Raw genomic sequence first — 25,868 nt, 5'->3', positions numbered from 1 at the left:
TAAGTCCTATTTTTCTGTTCTATCATACCAAGGGGACTAAATTGAAGAACCTCTAGGGTCCTAGACAAAGCTAAAAATCTAAACGGTTCCCCATGAGGCAGAGAACATCTGCATTTCAGGTCTACCCAGGCGAGTCTAGAAAGGAGATAACCCGTAGGGAGCCATGGAAGGTATTTAAACATGTGTTCAAAGACCCGGTATGTGGCAAAAATTACAGTATGTACTAGGAATAAAAAAGGGAGAGAGAGACACTGATGACCTAGGGTTGTAAGCACCGCGAACATTACAACAGGTAAGCACAGGGTGCTGAGGAAGCACATAGACAGATGCCCAGTTAGGATGTGGTTCTGGCAGGGTACCTAAGGTAAAGCCTCCCTAAGAAGTGACATGCTGAAGGAGGAGAAGGAGCTGGCTAGGAGAAATGTATGTTCCAGGCACGGAGAGCAGAATGATTTCAAGAACAGTTTAAGTTGTGTTTCTTTTCCACAAAAATGATGGATGAGAGCCAGGGAATGTTAAATATAAACATGGAGAGGTAAGCAAGGGCCAGATCACGGGTTTGTATTAATCCTAAAGGCCGTGGATGATTAATGAAGACTTTTAAGCAGGAGAATAACAATCAGATTTGTGGAACACAAAGCCAATTGCAGCAGTAGTGTGGAAAATGGATCAGAAAAGAGTAAGACTAGAAACAGTTAGATCAGTATGGAGACAGCATAAAACAGGTAGCGAGGAGGAAAAGGCTGGAACGAACCTGATATACGTCAGTAGATAATCAGGTATGCAGATTGAGACAGAGGGATATAAAGATGACACTTTGATTAGTGGAACACAAGACTGACTAAGCGGCGGCACCATCAATCAAGATGTGGGATCGTGCAAGTAAAGGAATAGCTTTTAAAGGGGAGAACATGAGCTCAGTTTGAGCCATACCAGGTTTTGGTTTCTAAGCAGTGAGGTGCAGTAAGTAGTTGGATATACTGGTGAGGGGATCCAGGTGACAAGAACTGGGCTAGAGACCTAGGTTTGGGAATCAGCAGTATCCACGTGAAAACTGAAGCAATGGGATGAATGAGATCACCTGTGGAGGCTGCAGTGGGGTTAAGAAGACTGACAGGGAGGGAAGCCTGGAAAGCACAAATATTTAAGGAGTACTCAAAAGTGGGCCGAAGAGAAGTAATCAGAGTCACAGAGAGAATCCAATCAAATATGCTGTACTAAAAAAATTTTTAAAAGATTGTGATGTTTTAAGTACTGCGGAGATCAAGTACAAGCAAGGATTGATAAGTGTCCTTGAGGGAAACTTCGGTCTCCTACGTCAGCTCAGTTTCAATGATTTGGAAGGGTCAAAGCAGATGGTAAAGGAATGAAGAGCAAATGGAAGCAGAATTAAAATTTCTTTTAACTCTTTTAATTAACTTGGCTATGAAGAAAAGGAGAAAATTTGCTATAATAAAGACAGAGAATTGGAGGATACTTTTTAAAAATTAGTTAAAAAGAAAGGGGCTAATAAGTGATGGCACAAAATCCCTAAGGAGACCAAAAGAGAGAATTGAGAGCATGTATGCAGAAAACTTCGTTTGGGAAGAAAGAGGCTGAAATCTTCCATGGAGATGGGAAGGCAGGAGATAAGAAAGCAAGCAGGGGGAAGACAAGTTTGCAGCTGCGAGAACAAGTTTAAGGCATTTTCCAGATAAGCCCATGTTTTCTCCATACTGTAGGAGATGAGGCTGTCTGCTGAGAATGAGGGGCGAGAGAAGAGAGTAGGGGGCTTGACTGAAGATAGCTGTGAAATCTAAAATAGCTATTGTGGTGAACTAACACGAAAACAGCATTTATGTTAAATTAAGCCGGCAGCATTATGCAGGAAGAAATGGAGATGGGAAAACCTGCAGTTAGAAAAGGCTTATCAAGAAGGCCACTGAATTGATTTAGGTCTGAGTTGTTGAGTACAAGGAGTGGAACGAGGGCAAAAGTAAATAGGAAAGAACTGAATAGGAAAGGGAATTTGTTAACAAATAAAGGAATCCACCACACCTTCCTAATTAAACCGCTTCTACCAAGTCCCCAAAAGTCACCAAGGCAGGATCAAACATCCTCAGTTATTTCAGCTCCGGTGAGAACTAAAGCTATGGATGGCTTGTCCCTGCCTTGCCCCGACTTTTAGGCATCCCAGTCCAAAATGTTCACACCCCTTTTTGAACAAAGGCGCATAATCCAATTTACCAACCCATTAACCCTCAATACCATGCCTATGTAAAGTACATCTGGAACTACACCCTGTATGAGCAGTGATCAATTCTGACAGCTGACCAATCAACCTGGACAATTCTTCACAATGATCCTAGTCTAGATTCTTGGCTTCTGTCCAAGCTCACTACGTCACAGACTGATATGAAAGGAAATAAAATCAGCTGAAAGACGACGGTACTTTAGGGAGCAAAACATAAGCTGGGTCTGCTCCACTGCCTGGGGTGCTTTTTAATAAGCTACACAGGTGATTCTGGGGCACACAAGTTTGAAAGCCACCATTTTTAATCAGCATTAGTATTAAACATAATAGTTTTGAAATGAGAGTAGGACATACAAATGGTAATGGAAAGCAGATATATGGTAAGTTAGGAGGAGGGATAAGCAAAGAGAAATAAAGTTGATAATGATTGAAGCTCTGCATAACAAAATACTGAAGGGAAATCATTTACAGAGGGAAAAAACAGCATGATCAAGATGGACTCTTAGAGAATGTGAAGCCAAAGGACTTAATTATGTCTTTTAAATACATATATATCAAAGGCAAAGTACGGTACTCAGAAAGAGCACATTCATTTTCCTCCTTCTCATTTCACCTCCGAAGTTCATTTCTAAAGACTGACAATCAGCACTGTTTTCGATAGCTGTATGGCATCTTTTCTCTGAAAGAAATATGCAATATGCTAACACTTTGAGCCACATTTACCTAACCTACTTCTAATCCTGATCTTCTTAAATTAACCAAATGGAGAGAAACCACCTCCAATCCTTTATAGATAGGAGCAAAGAGGTCTGGTAACTTAGAAAGGGCAATGGGCAAGGGTAAGTAAACTACAGGGAAATTCAAGAAAGCCAGCATATGTGCGGATGTCCTTTGAGGGACACACTAATGTAATCACCAGTAGTGTTCATCTCTCAATGGAATTCCTGCCTGACTGCTGATCTGGGTGCAAGCTAATTTCCCCCATGGTGAATACTGCTGTTGAGATGCAGAACTCTCCACCATCTGTTACCCAGAATTAGCATAATGACAGATTATCTAATCCCTTACATTGAGCAGATACAAATGGCGCTCTTATAACACCAGTTCGGTCATATCCTTATTCGCGTGGTCTATCTCCACCCCATAAAAATTGATCCTCCCACCCTGCTGGTGATGGATCTGATCTGGAGTTTACCCCCAATCTCGCTTACGAGTCCAGGTGCTTTACCATGAGTCGCTTTCCTAAAATATTTTATTCAGGAACGGGAATACAGCTGTTATTCCAGATGCATCTGAAAAGGGGCATGCTGAACAAAAAGAAAATCTGTTTCTAGGATGCTGGCAAAACTACTATGCAGGGCAGTGTTTCCTTGAACTAGATTAGGCTGAAAATTTCAAGAGGGAAGACATATGGTTAAGTCAGGGCTGGTCTGGGGACAGTGACAAAAGGGAGAAAGGCAAAAGGAAAGAAATCATAAAATTAAATGGGTAGCAAATAATACAACACTAACAGGAAAGACGCTGCTGTTTTATAAACTCGGGTGTTCTAGACAGACCCAAGGTAGCATTATACAAAAAATGGGAATCAGACACCTAGAAAAACAAGGACATGCTCCTAGGACCAAGTAACTGGAAAAACACAACCAATTAGAAGTAGAATGGATACTGTGCCACCAAACAGAGGAAGTGAATTGTTCTATCGCCACTGACCGGTGTAGAGACAGTTCAATTAGAAGGAAGTGAAAAACCATCAGATTATACTAGAGACAATTTCCAAAACCAACATTTCCTCAGAAAGTGAGCTTCTAGTAGGGGTCAAGAGAAAACATCACAAGAGATGTAGTGGCACATAAAGGGACACCAGGTTTCCTGTGGGGGGGGGGGGGGGAGGTGGGAAGAGTTTCTTGTTCATTTTGAATATATAACTCTTTGGATATAAGTGAAATCATCGAATATTTATTTAAAACATTTACTAATCTAGAAGTACTGTTTAAAACACATTTCAAAAATATTTGTCCTCGGGGCGCCTGGGTGGCGCAGTCGGTTAAGCGTCCGACTTCAGCCAGGTCACGATCTCGCGGTCCGGGAGTTCGAGCCCCGCGTCGGGCTCTGGGCTGATGGCTCAGAGCCTGGAGCCTGTTTCTGATTCTGTGTCTCCCTCTCTCTGCCCCTCCCCCATTCATGCTCTGTCTCTCTCTGTCCCAAAAATAAATAAACGTTGAGATAACTCACCTTTAAAAAAAAAAAAAAAAAAAAATATTTGTCCTCAAGCTATACTCCCTACAAATGTATTCAACAAAGAATGTTGCATCATTAGAGCCACTTTTGGAGAGAGATTTCTTTCAATTTCTCCTCCATCTTAAAATTTTTACGTGTAACAGTTTTGGCATTGGCATATGATGCTGCTAGACAGAAATACCTTCCTTAAGTCACGAGGATTCATTGTCACTAACATTTGGATACCTGGTCTAATCACTTGTTCTATAGGCATCTATTCATTCTTCCATAGCATGAGTCCCTAGAACAAGGCCTGCAGACTCATAGTGTGTTTTTAATTAAAGTTTTATTGGAACATAGCCACACCCATTTGTTTGCATATTGTCTGTGGTTGCTTTTGCACTGCAAAGGCAGAGTCGAAGAGTTATAACACAGACCACGTGGCTTTTAAAGCTAAAATATTTACTATCTGGTCCTGTACAGAAAAGGTTTGTCACTCCCGCCTTAGGGTACTGCTTTTTAAGGAGAACTAGTTTTTTTTAATAGGCTCCATGCTGGGCCCACACAGGGCTTGAACTCACAATCCCGAGATCAAGATAAGCTGAGACCAAGAGTTGAACACTCAACCAACTAAGCCACCCATGTGCCCCCTTTTAAGGAGACCTTTATTATTTTTTTTAAGTTTATTTATTTTGAGAGAGAGAGAGAGAGAGGGAGGAGGGGGAGAAAGAGACAGAGAGAGAGAGAGAGAGAGAGAGAGAGAGAGGAGGACGAACAGAGAGGGAGAGAAAGAAAGAATCCCAAGCAGGCTCTGTGTTGTCTGTTGCAGAGCCCAACTGAGGGCTCAAACTCAAGAACCGTGAGATCATGACCTGAGCCGAGATCAAGCGTTGGATGCTTAACCAACTGCACCACCCAGGTATGCCCAGGAGAACTTTAAAAGGTCATTTGCTGGGGCACCTGGCTGGCTCAGTAAGTACAGCATGCAACTTTTGATCTCAGGGTTGTGAATTCAAACCCCACGTTGGACGTGGAGCCTATTTAAAAAAATAATAATAATAATAAAGGTCACTTCCTATGACACCCAGCACATGCAGTTAAAGGGGACATGCTCACCAGAGTTAAGTGTTACACAGTGCAAAAATATTTAGCTCCTTTTTAATAATCCTCCCATGTGATCTTCATGCGGCACTGACTGAAGTTTTATCAAGCTCATCAATGTGTTCAAGATAAACTGAGGAGGCACTTGGTAACACATGAGCCTCTGTGAAGTTTAAAGTACATGACTTTCTCTCTCCTCAGCACTGGCATAGGGCGGGTGGTGGGTGCACACCTGACATATACTTAGGGTATTACACTGCAACCCCAAGACTAATAGTACATAAATGAGCCCCCCTCTTCCAGGAAACATTCACAATGCTACCATGAAGAGCAAGGAAAGCAACCAACACTGTCCTCTCTGCAGCAGGAGTAGCAGCAAGCAGCAAGAGAAACGTTATACGTAAGCTGGACTGACAGCACCATGAATGTCACCTCATGCAGTTGTTGTGGGAACAAAACAAAATCTATTTTACTAGGAGAAAAAAAGTGTTCTAAGTTGCATACATTAAGACACACATTGTCAAAGCAAGGATCTTTCAGGAAATAGCTGAAAGGGTGAGCCTGACTTCACAAGTCGAGAGACCTGTCCAGCAGATGAAGCTATCAGAGCAGACTCCTACTTGCAGTCCAGCGGTCCTGGGAAGAGGTCACCCTGAGCCGATAAAGACATCGTGCTCACCGCTTCAGCAGCAGCGCCTGGCCTGGGAGAGCAGCCATCCATCCGTGGCACTCCCAATCACACATGCCACTGCAGAGGCAAGATTCATGGCTCCAGCGGCAACAGTCCAGTGTTATCCAATATGCATGAAATCAAAGTTTTCATCATTTCCACTGGTCAAAGGCCAGTGAATGATAAATCCCAGAATACCAGGATTAATGAAGGAGTCATTAAAACCCAGCATTAAATCACTTCTGTAGCCAATGCTGAGAGTGAGGTCTGTAATACATTACAAGGCTGATTAGAAAGAAACAAGTTCCAATTTAGAAATGAATTACCTGATTTTTTTTTTAAACTGACTGGTTGGCTATCACAGCAATTTTGTTATTATAGGAGAAAGAGAGAGTGGGTAACATATACATTCTGTCAAGAATAGGAAATTATCATCTCAAAATCTCACGGGAACAGAATCGAGAGGTGAATAACTTCCTAAAGACAAGACGGAGAAGTAAGTCCTGACGCTAGCCGAATTTATTTTTTTATTTTGGCTGCGGGGTGTGTATGTGTGTTGGGGGAGAGGTGCCGTTAACACTTTATTGCCCAGGAAAGAGGTTTAATCTAGAAAAATTTTAATTTTTTTTTTTCAACGTTTTTTTAATTTATTTTTGGGACAGAGAGAGACAGAGCATGAACGGGGGAGGGGCAGAGAGAGAGGGAGACACAGAATCGGAAACAGGCTCCAGGCTCTGAGCCATCAGCCCAGAGCCTGACGCGGGGCTCGAACTCACGGGCCGTGAGATCGTGACCTGGCTGAAGTCGGACGCTTAACCGACTGCGCCACCCAGGCGCCCCTAGAAAAATTTTAGAATAAGCACATTCTGATTACAGTCCCACTATCCCTGCCAGACTCAAGGAAAAGTGAACTCATTCTTCAGCTCATGCTTTTTGGAGCTGCCATAAATAAAGCATACTTTCCAGAAAAAGACTACTCAGATATTAAGATGGAAGGTAAACTGGGGAGTGCTGCATGAGGGGGAAGAGGGTAGGATGTGAGAGGACACCAATGAACTATCTCCTCATCCACAATGAGTACTATCTTATTGCTGGACATAATCTACCAGTGTGAAAAATAAAAGCCCTCAACGAATACTCCAAGATAAAGCATGGTGAAAAACATGGAGCTGGCTCAGGTGGGCAAGGTTCTGACCTACCTAGACCTACTCAGTTTCTGAATGGGAAAAACACAGCCTCCAGAGGCGTCTACTCACTAGTCAAGGTTCTACCCTGGGGCGGTGCACTGGTTAGAAAAACAAATGTTGCCAAGGAGATGCTGGGGCTGAAAGTTACAGGCAAATATTTTCAACCACACGCTCTCAACACACAAGCTCATCAATGAAGGTAAGGTAAGGAAAATAGCTCCAATTCAAACAATCCAAACCAAAATAGGAATACTTCTTGTTCCAGACCCTCCGCCTCTCTGCCAACCTACTGTAAGTCAAGATTGACATCTCTCCCTGAAAACAAGTCTTGAAGAATTCTTTAAGACCGGGGGATATAATGCAAATTCTTATGTGTTATAATCAGGTAATATTCAAAATGTTTAACATTATGGCACTGGCTAGTTTGTTACACCTGTGCATACCAGATTAACATTATTTATAAAAATAGAAAGGCATGTAAGAAAACAGCCAGGGTCAAAAATGTGTTGTTTCTAGAAGGGCGTCAGCATAAAACAGCAAATCACTTGAGGTAAATATTAGTTTAAACTAAAGGCTGCCACATAATTATGCCTCAATCACCAAAACATACATCATTAATTTCAGACGCATCAATCTGCACCCCAAAACAAAAACAATGAACTCCAGGACTTCTTAAATATTTACCTACTGGTTTGAGTCTTTAATAAACCCCACAACTGGCATTTATTGTGTCTACCAAATGGACAGATTATACTTGAATTTCCTTGGTTCCCAAAAGCATTTAAAAATACAGTTTGGGTTAGTTAGCAACAAACTACCAACACGAACAAAGACATTAACACTTTATACTGCCAAAGACTTCCTCTTAAGGAGAAAATTAAAAAACAAAACAATACAAAAACAGTTCCCAACTAGAGGAAATTCTATGAATTTGATAATTACAGACAGAGGTAAAAAACAGAATATTAGGTCTAAATTCAAAGCTCTCTCCAATGATGTACGTTGTTACCTCAGGTAAACATTTTCATTTGAGGTCATGCCAGCAGCTAATGGCAAAGAGGCCACTGACTCAACTGGCAGTGATCACTAAGAGTTAACTATCTGGGTCAAGTCTGATTCTGCAAATCCATGGACTTTGAAGTAAACTAAGCACTTATCATCAAAATCCTGGGGAGGGGGAAATCCATGGCTAGCTCTTTCACAGCCAATGCTGAGAGCGATGGGCATATCGGGACAACGGGCACAAGCACCATAAGACCAGAGCAAGAGAAAGCCCTACCATAAGAAAAGGAAGTATGAGTTGGGACACCCGCTGCCAGGACCAAGATCGGCCAGGCCACATACACACAGTGCAGGCTCGGGGAGGCAGGAAGAAGTGCGATGCCTTGAGGCTGAACATGGGGAACTTTTCCCGGGGCCCCAAGTGTTGCAGGGGGAAAACAAGGAACGCAAGCCACCGATAAACCGGTCAGCACCAAAACCCCAGGGAAGACAGCACACCCTACTGACAGTGGTACGAGTCCCACTAGGCGCTGTCCCTGGGCCGTGAGAAGGGGGCCGAGCTGACTATCGTGGAGGAAGAGATTTTAAACAAAACACGATCAAACAAAATCCAGAAGAAATATGATGAAAGGAAAGAGAATGTCAAAAGCAGCAGTCTTGTGGAGGAGCAGTTCCAGCAGGGCATGCATCTTCCCTGCATCACTTCAAGACCAGGCCAGTGTAGCTGAGCCGACGGCTATGCGCTAGAGGCCAAGGACTCAGAGCTCTATCTGAGGAAAAGCAAAGTCCTGAAAGGCAAATAAATCCTTCTCCCTTCTATCCTCGGTCATGTAATAAAGGTGTTTATTGCTCTGGAAAACACAAAAATCCACGGCTAGACTTTAAAGCCAATGGGAAAACTTGCGGCTTCACTGTTGCTGGTACTCTCACCCCTGATCACATCCCTAGTCACACCCCTAGTCAAAGTTCTCTTTCTTAAGAGCCTGGCAAGAGGTTTAAAGAAACTTAGATTACTCAAAAGAGATCCTAAGAGATTAAGAAAGAATATTAGCAATACTGTTTATGCCACTTTCTCTCTCAAAAAAGGTCAGATAAGGACCTGAGGCAAAGAGGGTGAATGAATGACTTCCCAAGGTCATTCTACATGCTGAAGGCAGAGCTAGAAATAACCATTAGCCCTTCAGCCCCTACACTGCTCTGCCACTCTGTACTTTATTCTAAGCAGAGTTGGTACAGGAGAAATTAGTGGAGGTAAAAAAGGCTCTGCTTAGGGACCAAACTGATCTGAGAAAATGTACATTTACAAAGTTTCTCTTATTCTTCCTATTATCCACATCTATACTTACCTGAGAATAGAGAAGAATGTTGGTTTTGGAACCTCCTATTTCTTCTAGACTTCCTTTCATAGTGCTTATTAATACTGGCTGCACATTAGAATCACTATTCAAAACACCAATGCCAGGCCCTATGCCAGGCCAATAAACCCAGAACCTCTAGGGGTGAAGAATAGCAATTTTAGAAGAACAAATATGGGTACCTAGATTTTAAATATGGGGCACCATTACTTTTTTTAAGTGCCCCAGGTGATTCTCTCATATCGTTTTGAGAAAAACTGCCCAGAAAGGAAAGTTCAACTAATATATTCTTTTTCCAAATTTCAAGGGACCGAGAATGACCTAGCACAACTTAAAGCCCCGAGAATCATAAATGTGATGAAGAACCTGGCACTCCCTGAATAATGAGAACCTAAGAACTATGGGCAAGCATAGACCAATTTTTGGAATTGGTTTAGGAACAGCAAATTCATCCCTATTGGTTCAACTTAGGTCACAGGAAGACGAGTAATGGGTCGTGAGAGCAACCAGAGAGAAGATTCCTCAGATTCCTCATCTCTGTCTCTTCAGACTAGAACTGCCCGTTGGCATGCAGGATTTTCTAGGCAGCTGAGATGACCAGAGGCCCCTCTAAAATGTAGGCATCACTTGGGGAGGGGGCAGTTTTCCGCCTTTCAGGGGAACAGGGACAAATAAGCAAACTCGTGGCCATTATGACAAAACCAGGCCTACGTACCCAGTTTATTATTAGCCTGACATTAAACACCACTTAAAAACAAAACAAAACCACCCGCCCACACAAACACATACCCCAAGACAGAAAATTACATAATGGCATCTGGAATGATCTGCTCTGACAGTGAAGGTCGAACCAGCCAAATCACAGAGGTCTAGTAAAGACCGAAGTGAGGAGAGGGTAGCCCCAGAGAGTCATTTTCAAGTCCTCGGTAGTTCATGCGAACGTTGTGATACATAAACATTGCTTTGTTTACAGGAAGAAGTTCAAAAGAATACTGTAGGGTCTGGAAGGTTGTCATTCTGCTCTGAGAAATACGAAGTGACTAAAAGCAAAAGAGTAACTCTATGTTCTTTTACAAAGCCCAATCAATCTAAAGAAGTTAGAAAAAATTATCTTCGCATAGGTTGCTTCCTAGGGTGGAAGCTCAAGAGAAGTTTTGTCATATGGGTCAGAAGGCAAAAAAAGGCCCAGTAAAGAATTCCATTACCTGTCCCGTTATGGTTTATAGTCTACAACCCAGCCAGCTGGCACCACAGGAAAAGGCGAGTGGCATTCTTGTTCCCCAGAATCCATTAGCAACAGGACCAGGCCCAATGTCAGTGTGGCTACAGTTTAGAATACAGTAACTGCTTGAGACTTTCACTGCATAAATAAAGCTTAGGACTTCTGCAAGTAAAAGTTCTAGAAATGAGTCTCCGCTTAGAAAACTGAGTCAAAACCAAATTGTCTTCTGGTGGTCAACATTTTCCTCTCAGAATTAGAAGACATAATACTTTTTCACCAGATGATTCTTAGCTCTAGTATAAGCAACAAATGAGCCCCACAAAAAAGCTAACGGGTTTGAAATTTCTTCTCTCCTACCCTTCAGGGAGGGCAGGGTTATTCTGGTTCTTGGCTTTGAAATACAGTAAGCCACCACAAAGCCTTTGTGGTCAACCCTCACTCAAGGGTCTGATCTCGCCACAGCCACAGCCTGTGCTAAGTGACAAAGGGAAGAACAGTTTCAGAGGGAGGTTTTTGAGAAAGTGGTGACAAGAATAAATGCTCTGCATAGTTGCTTCTTAAAAGAAAAAGTGATTTTGCAAACAATGCCGAGATGATGGGGGCGGGTGGGTGCGGGGGAAAGAAGAGACGGTGTAAGAACCTTAATATAATTCCCCTTGCTGCTGACCTGATATGTGATGGTTTATAAATCACACTTTTAACACAATAGAAGCTCCCATTAAAGCAGTGGTCTGCTGAGTCACAGTTGATATGTAAGCAGATATATCAGAGATCTAAAAAAGCTGCATGTAAAAGCCACAATGGAAACTTGATGGAAGGCAGTCCCAACTTTCCTTAACCTGTTGTGAAGTTCATGCTGTTATTAAACATCTCCTAGCTATCATACACATTGACTTCAAAGATTCAGCTATTTCCTAATGCTCTCCAAGTTGTACTTGTTGTCAACATGTTTTTACTGATGGTACAAAAATTCACAAGGGCGTCACAACAGAGAGGGTCATTCAGTAAGCTCCACACAATATATAAAGTTCAGGAGAACTGTTCAGATGGGGGTATAGAATAGCACTTCCTAAAACACTTAAGGTTAGTAGCCCTCTGCCTTTTCAATCACTTCAGATATGCAGATCGGCAGATCACTACCTAGAGGACAGTACCCAGGTAGGTTGCTTGCTAGCACACCTCCTGATTTGAACAGCATTCTCTCTCTCTCTTTTTCTTTTCTTTCTTTTTCTTCCTTCCTTCCTTCCTTCCTTCCTTCCTTCCTTCCTTCCTTCCCTCGTTCCTTCCTTCCTTCCTTTAATGTTTATTTACTTATTTTTGAGAGAGAGTAAACATGAGGGGGAGAGACAGAGAAGGAGACAGAATCCAAGTCAGGCAGGCTCCAGGCTCTGAGCTGTCAACACAGAGCCCAACACAAGGCTTGAACCCACAAACTGTGAGATCATGACCTGAGACGAAGTCAGTCGCTTAAATCACTGAGCCACCAAGGAGCCCCAAAAGACATTTTCAATAAATTACCTTTATTAAAGGATAAATTGTATCTGTTTTAAACTTCTTGAAACATTAAAACTTACTTACTCACGAGTGCCTGGGTGGCTCAGTTGTTAAACATCTGACTTCGGCTCAGGTCATGATCTCACAGTTTGTGAGCTTGAGTCCCACCCACATGGGGTGAGCACAAGCCCCGCTTTGGGCGAGCCCTACTTCTCTCTCTTCCCCTCCCTCTGCCATCTGGGATTCTCTCTCTCTCTCTCTCTCTCTCTCTCTCTCTCTCTCTGCCCCGCGTTCACTCCCCCCCACCCCTGCTCTCTCTCAAAAAAATAAAAATAAAAATAAAGCAAACAAACAAACAACTTACTCGTGAATATCACTTCTATCTTTATGGAAGTACTTATCAATCATTACTGGGTTGACATAGTACACATTTAAGATTTAGAGGAAAAATGGATGTAAGTTAGCCACCATGACAATTTAAAAAGTGACAAAAGAGATAAATCCGACCAAGTGAGAGAAGAGATAAATCCAACCCAAGGGCCTGCTGTGGAACAATAAAAATGGACTACTACAAAAGCTAAGGCATAATCCAATGAGGCATTTTGTTTCGGCATTTCCTATATCTTCTTTCACCTACTACGTAGAACATTCTGTGAAGTAGCAGTGTTACAAGTGGATGAGCTTGGCCAGGAAGAGTTGTAAAGACTAAGAAGAGGATGGAATATCAACGCTCAAGAAAAATCCTTAAGAAAGAAGTTTAAATGAAAACAAATGGCCAGAAGTGTGCAAGAAAGCACAAAGAGAGAGAAAGGAAAGGTGGTGCCTGGTTGGCTCGGTTGGCAGAGCACGCGAATCTTGACCTCAGGGACATGAGTTCAAGCTCCGTGTTGGGTGTACAGATTATTCAAACACATACTAAATAGAGGTGCCTGGGTGGTTCAGTTGGTTGAGTGTCTGACTCTTAGTTTTGGCTCAGATCATGATCCCAGGGTGGTGGGGTCAAGCTCTGTGTCAGGCTCCATGCTGAGTGTGGAGCTTGCTTAAGAGTCTCTCTCCCCCTCTGCCCAACCCCTGCTCACACACATGCTTTCTCTCTAAAATAACTAACTAGCTGACTGACTGACTAACTAACTAACTAACTTACTTACTTTTAAAAAGAGAGAAAGGGCAGAAGCCACTAGATACAAAATTGGATCAATAGTGACCAGTCCACTCTAGAAGCTTGGGCTGATGTGAGAACTGGTTAAGTCTTAGTAAATACACTGAGCATTTTAAATACATTAGTACATTTAATCCTCACAACTACCCCATGATGTGTGAGATTATTATATCTAAATTATATAATAAAAAGCTAAAGTCCAACACTGGACAGCTATCCAGGAGCAGAGCTGAGGTTTTACTTCACATCTGTTCATCTCCAAAGCCTACTTTTATCACTTGCCTTAGACTTCTTGTCAGCACTAGGCAAAATAGTCAATTTACCTGTTCCTACACTAAATTCTTAAAAAATAACCAGCACTCAAAAGGAGTAACCCCCACACAATAACTATTATATTAGCATAACTAAATAATGGGTAATTTCCCTTCATTTTCTAAACTTTTAGAAACGTTACTATATTTTATTATTAAAAAAAAAAATCACTCAGAATGAACTGGAGCAAATCGCTGTTAAGCAGCATCACTACCGGGAGAGAGAAGAAATCTATAAAAAATCCAGTCCTATTTACCTTATCACTTTGTACTATGCTGGCCACGGGAATTATAAAGAGAAAGGTGCTAAAAAATGGCATATGAAAGACACAGGATCTTTGCTTATTGGTAACCATGTCAAATGTCCCCTCTCCTTATCACATCAATTGCATTATCTGAAAGAATAAAGAATGCTTGAGGGAGGTCAGAATGGCAGACTGAGAACTTATGTCCACATGACATTCTTTACAAGGTCCCACTGAAATGACAGAAAAGACAGATATGGACAAGAATAGAGCTCTAATGGTGCTAGAAAACAAGAAAGTGTGTTAACAGCATATCAGAAAGTTTGCACAAATCCTGAAAGACAGAAAGCAGATGGGATCTGATTGGTGGAGAACTGGCAGCACCCCAAGGGCCTTTATTGACAAAATACAAAGCACCACAGTGAGGAGACTTTGGGGACATCATCTGAGCAATTAATCAGGACCTTCATTCAAAAGAGCTGGATCAGCCAGCCTCTTTCCTGTCCCTATGATGCCCACGAAGTTATTAAGAGCAGAGGGTTCTGACCCTTGGCAAATACCCAAGAAATAATCTACCGGCAAGTAGAGGCATTTCTTATATCACTACTTTTATGTGTGTTCCTGAGTAGTTCACAATCCAGGAAACCACCCAAAACTCCTCGACAAACAGGGCTTAAGAAGAAAAACTGGATTATGGGCAGACTACTTAAACCCGGTGGAACTTTCTAGTCCAAGTACTAGCAAAAACAACCCTAATATAAACAGGGCTACAGTTAAATATCTAATGGCAGAGTAGCCTTAAACCCCAGGGCTCTCCATCTAGAGGGGCTTTGTTTCCAATAGACACCATTATAATCACAATATAAAATCTGAATCAAGCTGTAGACTTCATTAATCCACTGTCAAAGACTGGAAGAAGAGTCTTCACAGCTTTTCCAACTACCCTTGCAGGGTGCTATCAAGGTTAACCAAGCAGAAAGCATAAAGGTTTCTGAAGACACTAAAGCAGTCATGACTTACACTAAAGGAAAACACTGCTGTAGATTTCTCAACTTCACATTCTGAGATTTTTCTTTGTATAAGTCTCTGTATTGCTAAAGCTCTCACTTTAAATGTGAGAAGGCTTACCCCTTATAGATTCAATATTTTAAACTATATGGGAATATTGTTTCTACACCAACACAATTTCAACATTATGCCAGTAAGAGTCCCCAGATTACCAAGGTCATGTATAGGACAAGTCACTTCACAGAAACACAGGTTCTAGAACAGAAGGTAGGTGACTTAACTGGCAAAGGACCTCTGCTGGAGGTTGTAGCCTTAAGAAGGGCAGAGGCACAGCATCTGACACGGTCAGACAAGCACATCACATCCCCTTCTCACCCTACCCAGTCAAGTACACGTAAGCTCTTTACCAGCCAAGGAACCCAGCGTTTGCTTTGACAATTTTAGCGGGGTCTGAAAATTGCCTGTTTCTTCTACGTTCCAGGTCCAAACACGTTCAGGCACCCCAAAGGAGGGCTGCCTCTGATACTTCCTTCTCACCTATGCCCTTTCGTAAAGAGATGCCTTGGGGAAGCAGGTAAATACACCTACAGAGGGACACCATGCCAACTCCCATCTGGTCCTTCCTGCATACATATAAATCAAGGCTCCCCAAATATTTGAGGATTTATGAGAGAAATGGAACAAAATAAACAGAACATTTAGTCATGGGGGATAAGTCAATGGAAGAGGGTTTTAAAAAATTATTTAAATGTTCATTTATTTTGAGGGGGGTGAGGGGCAGAGGGAGGGAGAGAAAGAGAATCCCAAGCAGACTGAGTTATTAGTATACAGACGGACATGGGGATTGATCCCACAAACTGTGAGATCATGACCTGGGCCGAAATCAAGAGTCAGATGCTTAACTGACTGAATCACCCAGGTGCCCCAGTTTTTAAATTTTGAAATAATACTCTCAGAGACAGAGAAAGTATTATATTCATGGACTAAGAACAGGCTGCTATTAAAACACTTCACAAAAAATTTTAATATGAATGCTGAAATAAACAATTAAAATAAGCTAGGTTAAGAGAACAGTCTCTGTAAATTTCATAGCAGAAATTTCATTTCAGTTTTAGAACTACCAATACATTCCTGATATTTAACACAGTACTTAGTACATACCAAGCATTTTATAACTGCTTGATAAATGAACTAATGAGTAAGTAAATGAATGAGATGAATGAATTAAGGGTGTGTGTGAGGGAAAATATGCATGGCTGGTTGGTTAAGCAATCCAAAAGATAACATTGAAGACAGTTCCTTCTATATAGAACAAAATGCAAAGGAGGTCTTTAAAAAACGAAAGAAAATTTACACATATATGAAGCATAAGATACAATACTGACAGAATTTCCAGAGTCAGCGGCAAAAGAGAGAGAAAGAAAATAATTCAAGAAAGAATAGGAAAAAAACCTCCAAGTTGAAGGAAGACATGAGTGTTTTTGGCCCACTGAGTATGCAGGAAAAAGGACACACTAGAAATGTTTTAATAAATTTTCAGAAAACCAAAGATAAACAGAAAATTGTAAAAGCTTCCAGAGACTGGAAAAAAAAAAAGTTGAAGAAATGGAGATTTAAAGGAATGGAAATTGAATTCTCATAAACACTGATAAAGCAATAGAACAACGTGCCTTCATAGCTCTTGGGAAAACAGTTTTGAAGCTAGAATTTCATACTGAAACTAGCAATCAGGAATATGGACAAAATTAAGACATTTTCAGACATGCAGAAATTCAGAAACTTTACCACCCACACATGTAAAATCAAGGTTCTTCACCAAATGAAAAGGGACTACAACAAAAAGAAGGAACTGAGATACAAGGGGCAGGTGCATATGAAGAAGCCCAAAATGGAGAAAGAGACGGACATACACACATCAGAGACACACACACAGGGAATTCACTCATCATTTCCCTGGGGATATAATGACACAGGATTTCTTTGTGTGTGTGTCTTCTCACGCTATCCTACTTGAACCAACTTAAAACTGCTATGCAGGGGTAGGTGGAGGGTAAAATTTTTGGATCAACTTACAAGCAAAGCTTAGAAGACAATTACACTGACAGAAAACAATAAATGCAAACAAATCTGAAATAGAAAAACTTTTTTTATCTTTTTTTAAATGTTTTTTTAACATTTATTTATTTTTGAGAGAGAGAGAGAGAGAGAGAGCAGGGGAGAGGCAGAGAGGGAGACACAGAATCTGAAGCAGGCTCCAGGCTCCGAGCTGTCTGCACAGAGCCCAACCTGGGGCTCGAACTCACAAACTGTGAGATCATGACCTAATCCAAAGTACGGCGCTTAACCGACTGAGCCACCCAAGGGTGCCCCTTGAAATAGAAAAACTTTTAAAAGGAATGAGGAGTCAGAAAAAGGTAGCATTCTAACTCTGTAATCTTTCAGAGGGGGAAATACTCTGTAAAGTTAATCAGAAACAGTAACTGAACTTTATAAAGTTCACTAATGGCAAAACTTAAATAATATAACAAAATTGGGGGTTCAAGGATGGAAGTAACAGTGCATTCAAAAATATTCATCTTTTAGGTAAGGAAGTAAATACATATGGCTTAAACTCAAACATTTTTTCATTGAAAGTTATAAGGATAACTGTTCCAAGAGTGAAAAGCAGACACTGCAAAGAAGTTAGCGTCTATACTTCTATGCAAGCATCTCTGGGAGGCAGTGGGGAAAGTCAGCGATGCTTTAAGCCCCAAAGCGAACATGCAGCAGGATGGGAACCACAGGGGAGCTGTCAGCATTCACAGAACTGTACGTACACTGAATGAGCCAGGAACTATAATGTGAGGAGGAAAAGGGCAGATGGGTGCCAGTGAGTAGTCACTCTAGCATCTCATTTTGTCTATTGACAAAATGACTTACTGATTCATCTAAAAATAAAGATATAAAGAGGAACTACGTTTCATTTTATTTTATCCTATTTCTGAGCAGTAAAGTCTCTACAAGTCCCTGGCAAAACTGAACAGAAAACAACATTTTCAGGCACTGTTTAAATAAAGTCACTTGTGTTCCTTAACGCAAAACTCTACATAAACAAGGTTCTGAGGGCAGCAAAGCCAGCGAATACCCACAAGGATGCTTGAGGCTGCACGAATCAGTGCCAAGAAATCCCAAGAAAGAAGAGCATTTGGGAGAACCTCATCGGGTGCAACTGTTTGTTGCTTCATTCGTTGCTATATTCCCAGTGCCTGGCACCCAGTAGGTGTTCAAATAGTCCTTGAATGAATAAACACAAATCTACTGTTCTTGGTAGACAGGTACAGGGAAAACACAGAGCTGAGCAATGGATTCTGCTGATTCAGATGATCCAAGGATTCTCTCACGAAAAGCTTAACTGAACTTCCATATAGAGATGAAGATAATACAGTAAACTGAAACCAAGAGGTCTTTAAAGAAATAACATTTGGCAGCATGAAATTTCCATAGATAGCCACAAAACATATGAGAGAGTGATCTGTCTGAAACTGAGTATTTTCCTGATTCCCACCCTACCCCCATTGCAATAGCTAAGGTCCTTCTTAAAGTGCTTTTATGAACCAGTCTCTTAAAATGATCACTATACCTGACTGAGCTAGCAGGAGACAGACCCAGTTATTCAACGATTTCTTTCCATGGTATTCTAAACTAAATGCCACAGAAGCTTCCAGTGTCTTCAGGATGGCGGATAGGCATACTTCTACCAAACACAGCAGAAGCAATTACACAAATCAAACAGCCTATGAGCTTCAGTAAACAATCTAACATATTTTTAATTGGGGGCGGGGGAGGTTAGGTGTTTCTAATTAAAGGCCCAGGGGGACCCTTATTCTGATGTGTCCCTTTTCCTTCATAGCAGGGAAAAATGGGGGGTAAAAAGCCCCCAATAAATCCGATAAAGTATAAGGAATAAATCTTGAGAAAAGGGATGGCAACCAGCCAGCTTCTACCTCATGGCCCAGTCAGTGACATGAATAAGGTCTCCGCACTTCTTCAGGCGCTAAAAGAGTGCCTTCGGGATGGTGCAGGCAACTCTTAAGTCAAAACCCTAGTCCTGAAAATAGGGTTTCAAGAGGCCACTTTCTTCCTATGTTTAGCCTGAAAGTCAGATATTAGTATGTTTTAAGATTTGAAAACTCAAGAGAGAGGAGGTTTGGTCTGATTGTGAAAGCCTTAAAGCTACAGAACTCAAGCCAGAAACGGTGGGGATTATAGGACACTTAATTCTCCTGTGGCCGAGGAAAACCAAACTAGGATTAGAAAAGGATTATTCTAGAAGAAGGACAAGACCTGACTTCAGGCTTCAGTCACTTAATAGAACACTTGAAGAAAGAAGTATTCCTGCGAACCAGAACCAAAGCCATAGAAAACCAGAAGCAGAAGTCTCATTCGCTACAAGTCTGACTGTCTGGGTTATAGAAATCTAATAACAGACGAGCTCTATCTAGGAAGAATCCAAAGAGACACAAAAAAAGTTCACAGGATGGCTTTGAGGCTGCTGGATGATAGTCACTAGAACAAAGCGGTAACTAAGATGTCCCAAGCCCAAAAGATCTTCGACAATACCTCTGGCAGCAAGGCCTCATACTTGTGTGGACATCAAGGGAGCAGTGCCTATGCAAGATTCAAAGACAGCACAAAGGCAGTGCAGGAAAGCAGTAGAGGGAAACATGGTTTCAAAAAGAATGTCAGGAAAAAAATCACCCCCCCTCGCCGCCAAAATGACATTGTACAAAAACAGGCATTTTCCAACTATTCCTATTGTACACTTCCATCTACATGCCATTCTTTACTTTCCAAAAACAGGTCATGTCCACGGTCTCCTACCATTGTGAAATACTTCACATAATGGAAACCACTGGGAAGTATCTTAATGGTACTGCATTTGCTGGACCTGTTACAATTTTCCAGGGTTGGAGTGGTGATAACTATTCATGTGAGTATGTGAGGTTTAACCCCTTAAGTTATATATTTTAGGTGCCCCCTTATAAACGTGAAAAATTTTTAAGACCTTTCTTTGAAAAGGTGACATGCAGAAAGAGGTGAGCAACTAGTTAATAGATTCTCATATGCGTTCGCCAAATTGGAGCTCCAAGTAATTGGGAAGTCCAGCACAAGAAAAGGTCACCCCAGAAAAATCTCACTCTTCAAGAAGGCTCTGACAATAAAGAAAGAATGAGATTTTAATCACTGAAGCTAATTACATAGAAGACTAAATCACAAGAAGAGTTATTTAAGTGTCTTAAATACAATAAAAAGTAATTAACAGGAAGCGCCATCTTGACAGCTTCATGTCACAAACCAGGCCTAAAAGGCTCAGCTAATTCCCAGCCCGGGAGCCGGGGAATGAGAAACAACTCGAAGTTTGATCTTTTTATTTTTTATTTAAACTGTTTTGATTAACAGATAACAACTCTTGCCAACTCTACAGTGACGTTAATCAAGAAAAAAATGTTAATCTATTAGAGGAATGATGAACCTCGTTTCCATTGATTCTCTAGAGGGCAAGAGATGGGAGAAGACTGTCACATCAGAGGTGCCTCACAGAGATCCTGTGACTCAACCTCCTCTCATACACCAAAAAGAAAAAGAGAAGGACTAGACCGAACCCTGTTGAGGATACAGACAATTCACACACTTTAGCATGTGAAATACACTTAAAAATCTGCTTTGAAATAACTGAGAGCAACTCCATCTCATCTGCCTCCTTCTCCTCATTACCCTACGATCAGCAGCTTGAGAGAAGCTCTTCCACAGCCAGAGCCCAGCTGATCTCTTGAATAACAGGAAAGCCTCTAGATGTTAAGAAAGCCCACATGTAGGTGTATAAGCCTCCAGAGGATAATTCTACATTGTTACAAGTTTGAACAAAGACTGTCTTTCCCAGACAGCATTACTACAGGAGCTCCCCTAACCTTCCCTGAACTGACCCACAAATTCTAGGATTTCAGCTGATGCCAAACAGAATGACTGAGGACCACTCAGACACCTGTGCACTTCTGTCCCAACCTGTTGAGCCATTTGTTTCTGTCCGCAAAACTATATATACTGGTTATGCTTGTTATTTTTAATTATGTACTTCATCAAATATTTTGTTAACTGAAATATGAGTACACAAAAAAACATGTGTTTATGAAAACAGCTGAATACTTTGAAAAGGTTCAATAAGATGAACGGCTTTAAAATGGTTGCAAAATAAATGAGGGGGATGTAAATCACGAAAATCTAGGGTTTGATAATCAGTGTTTTCAAGTACTCCTTTTTTATTAATGTTTATTTATTTTTGAGAGAGAGAGTGCAAGCAGGGAAGGGGCACACAGAGAGGGAGACACAGGATCTGAAGCAGGCTCCAGGCTCTTAGCTGTCAGCACAGAGCCCAATGTGGGGCTTGAACTCATGAACTGCGAGATCATGACCTGAGCCAAAGTCGAACGCCTGACCTACTGAGCCACCCAGGCACCCCTCAAGTACTCCTTCTAAAGAGGGAACTGTGCAATTTTTCATGTTATCAAATAGTTGATCTACTCTTCCCATGTATCAAAGATTCAGAAATATATGCACATTTTAATGTTTTAAATGAAATGAAAGTATTTTAGATTTTAAAAAAAAATCCTTCTCAGGGCACTTGGGTGGCTCAGTTGGTTAAGTGTCACTCTCTTAATTTTGACTCAGGTCATGATCTCATGATTGGTGAGATCGAGCTCCACATTGAGCTCTGCGCTGACAGTGTGGAGCCTACTTGGGATTCTCTCCCTCTCTCCCTGCCCCTCCCCTGCTCATGCCTTCTCTATCAAAATAAATAAATAAACTTAAAAAAAAAAAATCCCTTCTCTAGCCAATGTTTTTGAATAGTTAACCATTACACTCAGAAGACTGTTAGTATACCTAAATTCTGAATAGAAGCTGAGTATTTGAATATTATTATTTATTCATACAACTTTTGTACAATTTTATTTGGATTGACTGCCAAAGTACAGAAAATGCAGAAAAATAATAAAACACAATCAAGGCAAAGGGAAAATAAAGAGAAGCTATGAGTACGACTGAAACATAAAAAGCATAAGAAGCATTAAAATGTTCATTTTCCAGACATGACCTATCTTTAAGCAATGATGTCCCAATAACCAAACAAAAAATGAAAACTATCTAATATAACTTTTCCAGTACTGATTACGTAACAACAAACTCAGGGCTCAACAGAAATAAGTGTCCCAGGTAATGAGACATGTAAGTATTCCTGTTATGCTTCATAAAGGGATACTCTGCAATACAATAAATAATTCAAAAATTTATTGAAACTCCTACCATATGTTGAATACTAAGACTACAAAAGGGAATGTAAATGACAAAAATCCCTATCTTCAGGGAGCTTACTGTCTAGTGAGAGTTTCTCTCCCAAGTGTCAGTAAATCTCAGTTATTTCCCTTGAATGCACACCAGTAACTGCTTCACAAAGTCTAGTTAGTAGAAACAACTCTATAAAGTAACTCATAATGCTTCCCAGGCACCCTGCTTAGGGTGATCTTATCCAAGGAGACAATTAAGGGACCCAGAAGAATCGACACAGTGGTCAATACTTTGGTAAATCATACAAAAATAGTACTTTTTATATTCCAGTTACAAGAACTGAGAGGTAAAGTCAAGGTTATCATCTCTGCCAAGAACCTGAAGTACAGACAATCTTTCCTGTCAATTAAGACCAATCAACTTGTGGGGGCACCTGGGTGGCTCAGTCAGTTGAGTGTCTGACTTGGGCTCAGGTCATGATCTCACAGTTAGTGAGTTCAAGCCCCACATCAGGCTCTCTGCTGTCAGCATGGAGCCTGCTTCCAATTCTCTGTCCCCTCCTCTCTCTGCCCTCCCCAACCTGTGCGCATGCGCATGCTTTCTCTCTCCCTCAAAAAATAAACTTAAAAAAAAGAAAGAAAAAAAAAAGACAATCAACCTGTGTTGACCAACCAAATCGAAAAAAAGGCTGATAACTTCTTATGAAGGCTTAATTACAGACCAAAACCTTGGCTAGAACAGTCACTTAGCCTTTGCAGAGAGGCACGTTAGCCTGAAGGAGTAATCTCCAACAAAGTCAAGATCAACACAGTTGAAACCTCAAGGTGTCCTGGCATGGAGCATGCCCATAATACCCTACTATGGAATTTTTAAACTAGCTGTTTCAAACTGTCCTGTATTAAAAAAAAAATCCCCATAACACACTCAGAATATGTAAATTTTTGAGAGAGGGTGCATGCACATGGAGGGGCAGAGGCAGAGAGAGAATCTTAAGCAGGCTCCACAACAGCAAAGAGCCTGACACAAGGCTCGATCTCTTGACCCTGAGATGATGACCTGAGTCAAAATCAAGAGTCAGACGCTTAACCGACAGAGCCACCACCCAGGCATCCCCAGAATATGTAATATTTAAGCAGTGTAAATTTACTTTAAAAATACACCTCAGTGGTAACTAAATGAAATAATCCACTTTAATGGATTGCTAAAATGAATGGAAACCATCTACCAAAAATAAAGGTGTGCATTTCTACAGCAGTGATGCTGTTGTTTTTACCAGTAATTAGATAATAAGAGCTGTTATCTACTGAGGTGATTCCTCGTGACAGTTAAAATTTTAACATATAAGAATACTAACTTTCCAGCTCTCCATAGTAGAGTAGCATGCACGTAACTCCTAAGAAGTGGTGACAAAGTGGCAATAATCATTACTGCAAGTTAAACAGGCAGAAAAATGACCAAACTATGTCCCAGTCTCTCCCATTTCAAAATCATCTTATTTGTCAAGATTCTGCTAACAAAACATGTCACTTGTGATGGTGTTAAGGTAATGACAACAAAATCCTACACTGAGTTCCTCTCCACGAAGTCTCTGATGGTTGTGTGAACAGTAATGTTTACATAAATACAGGAGTGATAACAATGGCTAAAAAATAGTTATTTTCAAGCGTGACAGCACGAATGGGCAGAGAAGGCTCCTATTTGGTAGGAGAGTTTGTAGAAGGTAAATTAGCTACAAGGTCCTCTCTTTCAGAAGAATGCTGTGGCTTAGAGGTGTTTCTCCTAATGGGCTCCATTGTACTTTCAATAAGACAATCCCTGTTTTGAGAAGAAACCTATTCTTTTCTTCTCCTCCACTATACCCCCGTAAAAGAGAAGAAAAATACCAGTTTGGTAACAAACAGCATTTAAGATTGTTAACTAGAGATGGAAGCAATTATCATGCTGGTGTATTTTATGCAGAGTAAGAATTACTACTGGGGACTGACTGTTTTAATATTTATTGTGCAAGCATGGCCCAGCAGGCTGCAGGCTTCCTTCTTCCCCCATCAGATACCTCCCTTTAAAAACTGTTCATCAACCAAGTTCCCAAGAGACTCTGGAATATAACAGGATACAGCCAGCACAGAAGAGAAAGAAAGTCCCCATCATCTACTGATTACAGACATCTATATAAAGAAAATGCCCAATGAACTCTTCTTTTTCTTCTTCTTCCCCTCTCCACCCCCCTTTTCTGGTCCATAATTGAACTTCCTAAACTAATGTGCAGATAATTTTTGTACCTAATGTCAGATAGTACCTAGGGCCTGACTGACACTCAATAAATGGCATTATTAATAGTAATAATATATGCTACATAGTGCCAAGCACACAGAGCCCAATAAATCTTAAATGACAATAATGAAAGAATATGATTAGCTAATGAATGATTATAAAATGCTTTGCAAATGTAAAGTGCTACACAGACATAACAATTATAAACCACTGTGTTAAGAGCAACAGAAAGGAAATGAGGGAGGATAGGAAGGAGACACTTAAATGAGCACAACTCGTAGCTGTGGTTGAGCCCCTGCCAGTTACAACACTCACATTCCTCCAATGGTAACAGTGGCACATGTCCGCTCTGAAAAGGCAGGCACCGTCTCTGTGGCTGGGCTGGCTGGTCTAATGTAGTCCACAGTCACATTGACCTGAAAATAGAGAAGCAAGGGAGTTAAGGTTGAGAGTTTGCAACACAGCTCACTAGCAGTCAGGTGGGCCTGCCTAGTTGTCAAGGATCACCTCACTCAGTTTTTCTGGGATTAACATTTTAAAAAATAACAATTAAAAGATAGCTGAACCACAGGCTGGGAGAAAATATCTGCAAAAGTCTTTATCTGACAGAGGACTGTGAAACAAGATATGCAAAGAAGTCTTAAAATTCAACAGTGAGAAAATGGAACAACCTGATTTAAAAATGGGCCGAAGACCTGGATATCTCACCAAAGACCTTCAGAAGGCAATGATGCTCTACATCACCTATCACTCGGGGAATACAAATCACAACACTGAAGAGCTAGAGCTACATTAGGACTGCCAAAATCCGAACACTGACAACAAATGCTGGTGTGGCTGTGGAGGAGCAGAAGTTCTCATTCATGGTTAATGGGGATGCGAAACAGCACAGCTACTCTGAAAGGCAGTTTGGTGGTTTCTCACAAAACTAAACATATTTTACCATATGTTCCAACTATCACATGCCTTGGTATTTATCCAAATAAGCTGCAACTTATGTTCATGCAAAAACCTGCATAAGCATGTTTATAGCATCTTTAGTCATAACTGCCAAAATCTGGAAGCAACTAAGG

At 41.1% G+C, this 25,868-nt stretch overlaps 1 protein-coding gene and 1 pseudogene across 1 annotated transcript in view; one reads left to right on the top strand and one right to left on the bottom strand.

The window, feature by feature from the left end:
- SND1 (staphylococcal nuclease and tudor domain containing 1) overlaps window positions 1-25,868 on the bottom strand; it is a 423,778-nt gene that overhangs the window by 209,262 nt on the left and 188,648 nt on the right. The window contains exon 12 of the mRNA XM_047848727.1: window positions 25,111-25,211. Coding sequence (XP_047704683.1) covers window positions 25,111-25,211 — 101 coding nt within the window. The remainder of the gene's footprint in view (window positions 1-25,110; window positions 25,212-25,868) is intronic.
- LOC125160108 (40S ribosomal protein S8-like) lies at window positions 6,294-9,213 on the top strand (annotated as a pseudogene).

The sequence above is a fragment of the Prionailurus viverrinus genome, chromosome A2 (genome assembly GCF_022837055.1).
Source record: "Prionailurus viverrinus isolate Anna chromosome A2, UM_Priviv_1.0, whole genome shotgun sequence".
Classification (NCBI taxonomy): Eukaryota; Metazoa; Chordata; class Mammalia; order Carnivora; family Felidae; genus Prionailurus; species Prionailurus viverrinus.
This window is presented reverse-complemented; position numbering and strand designations above follow the sequence as displayed.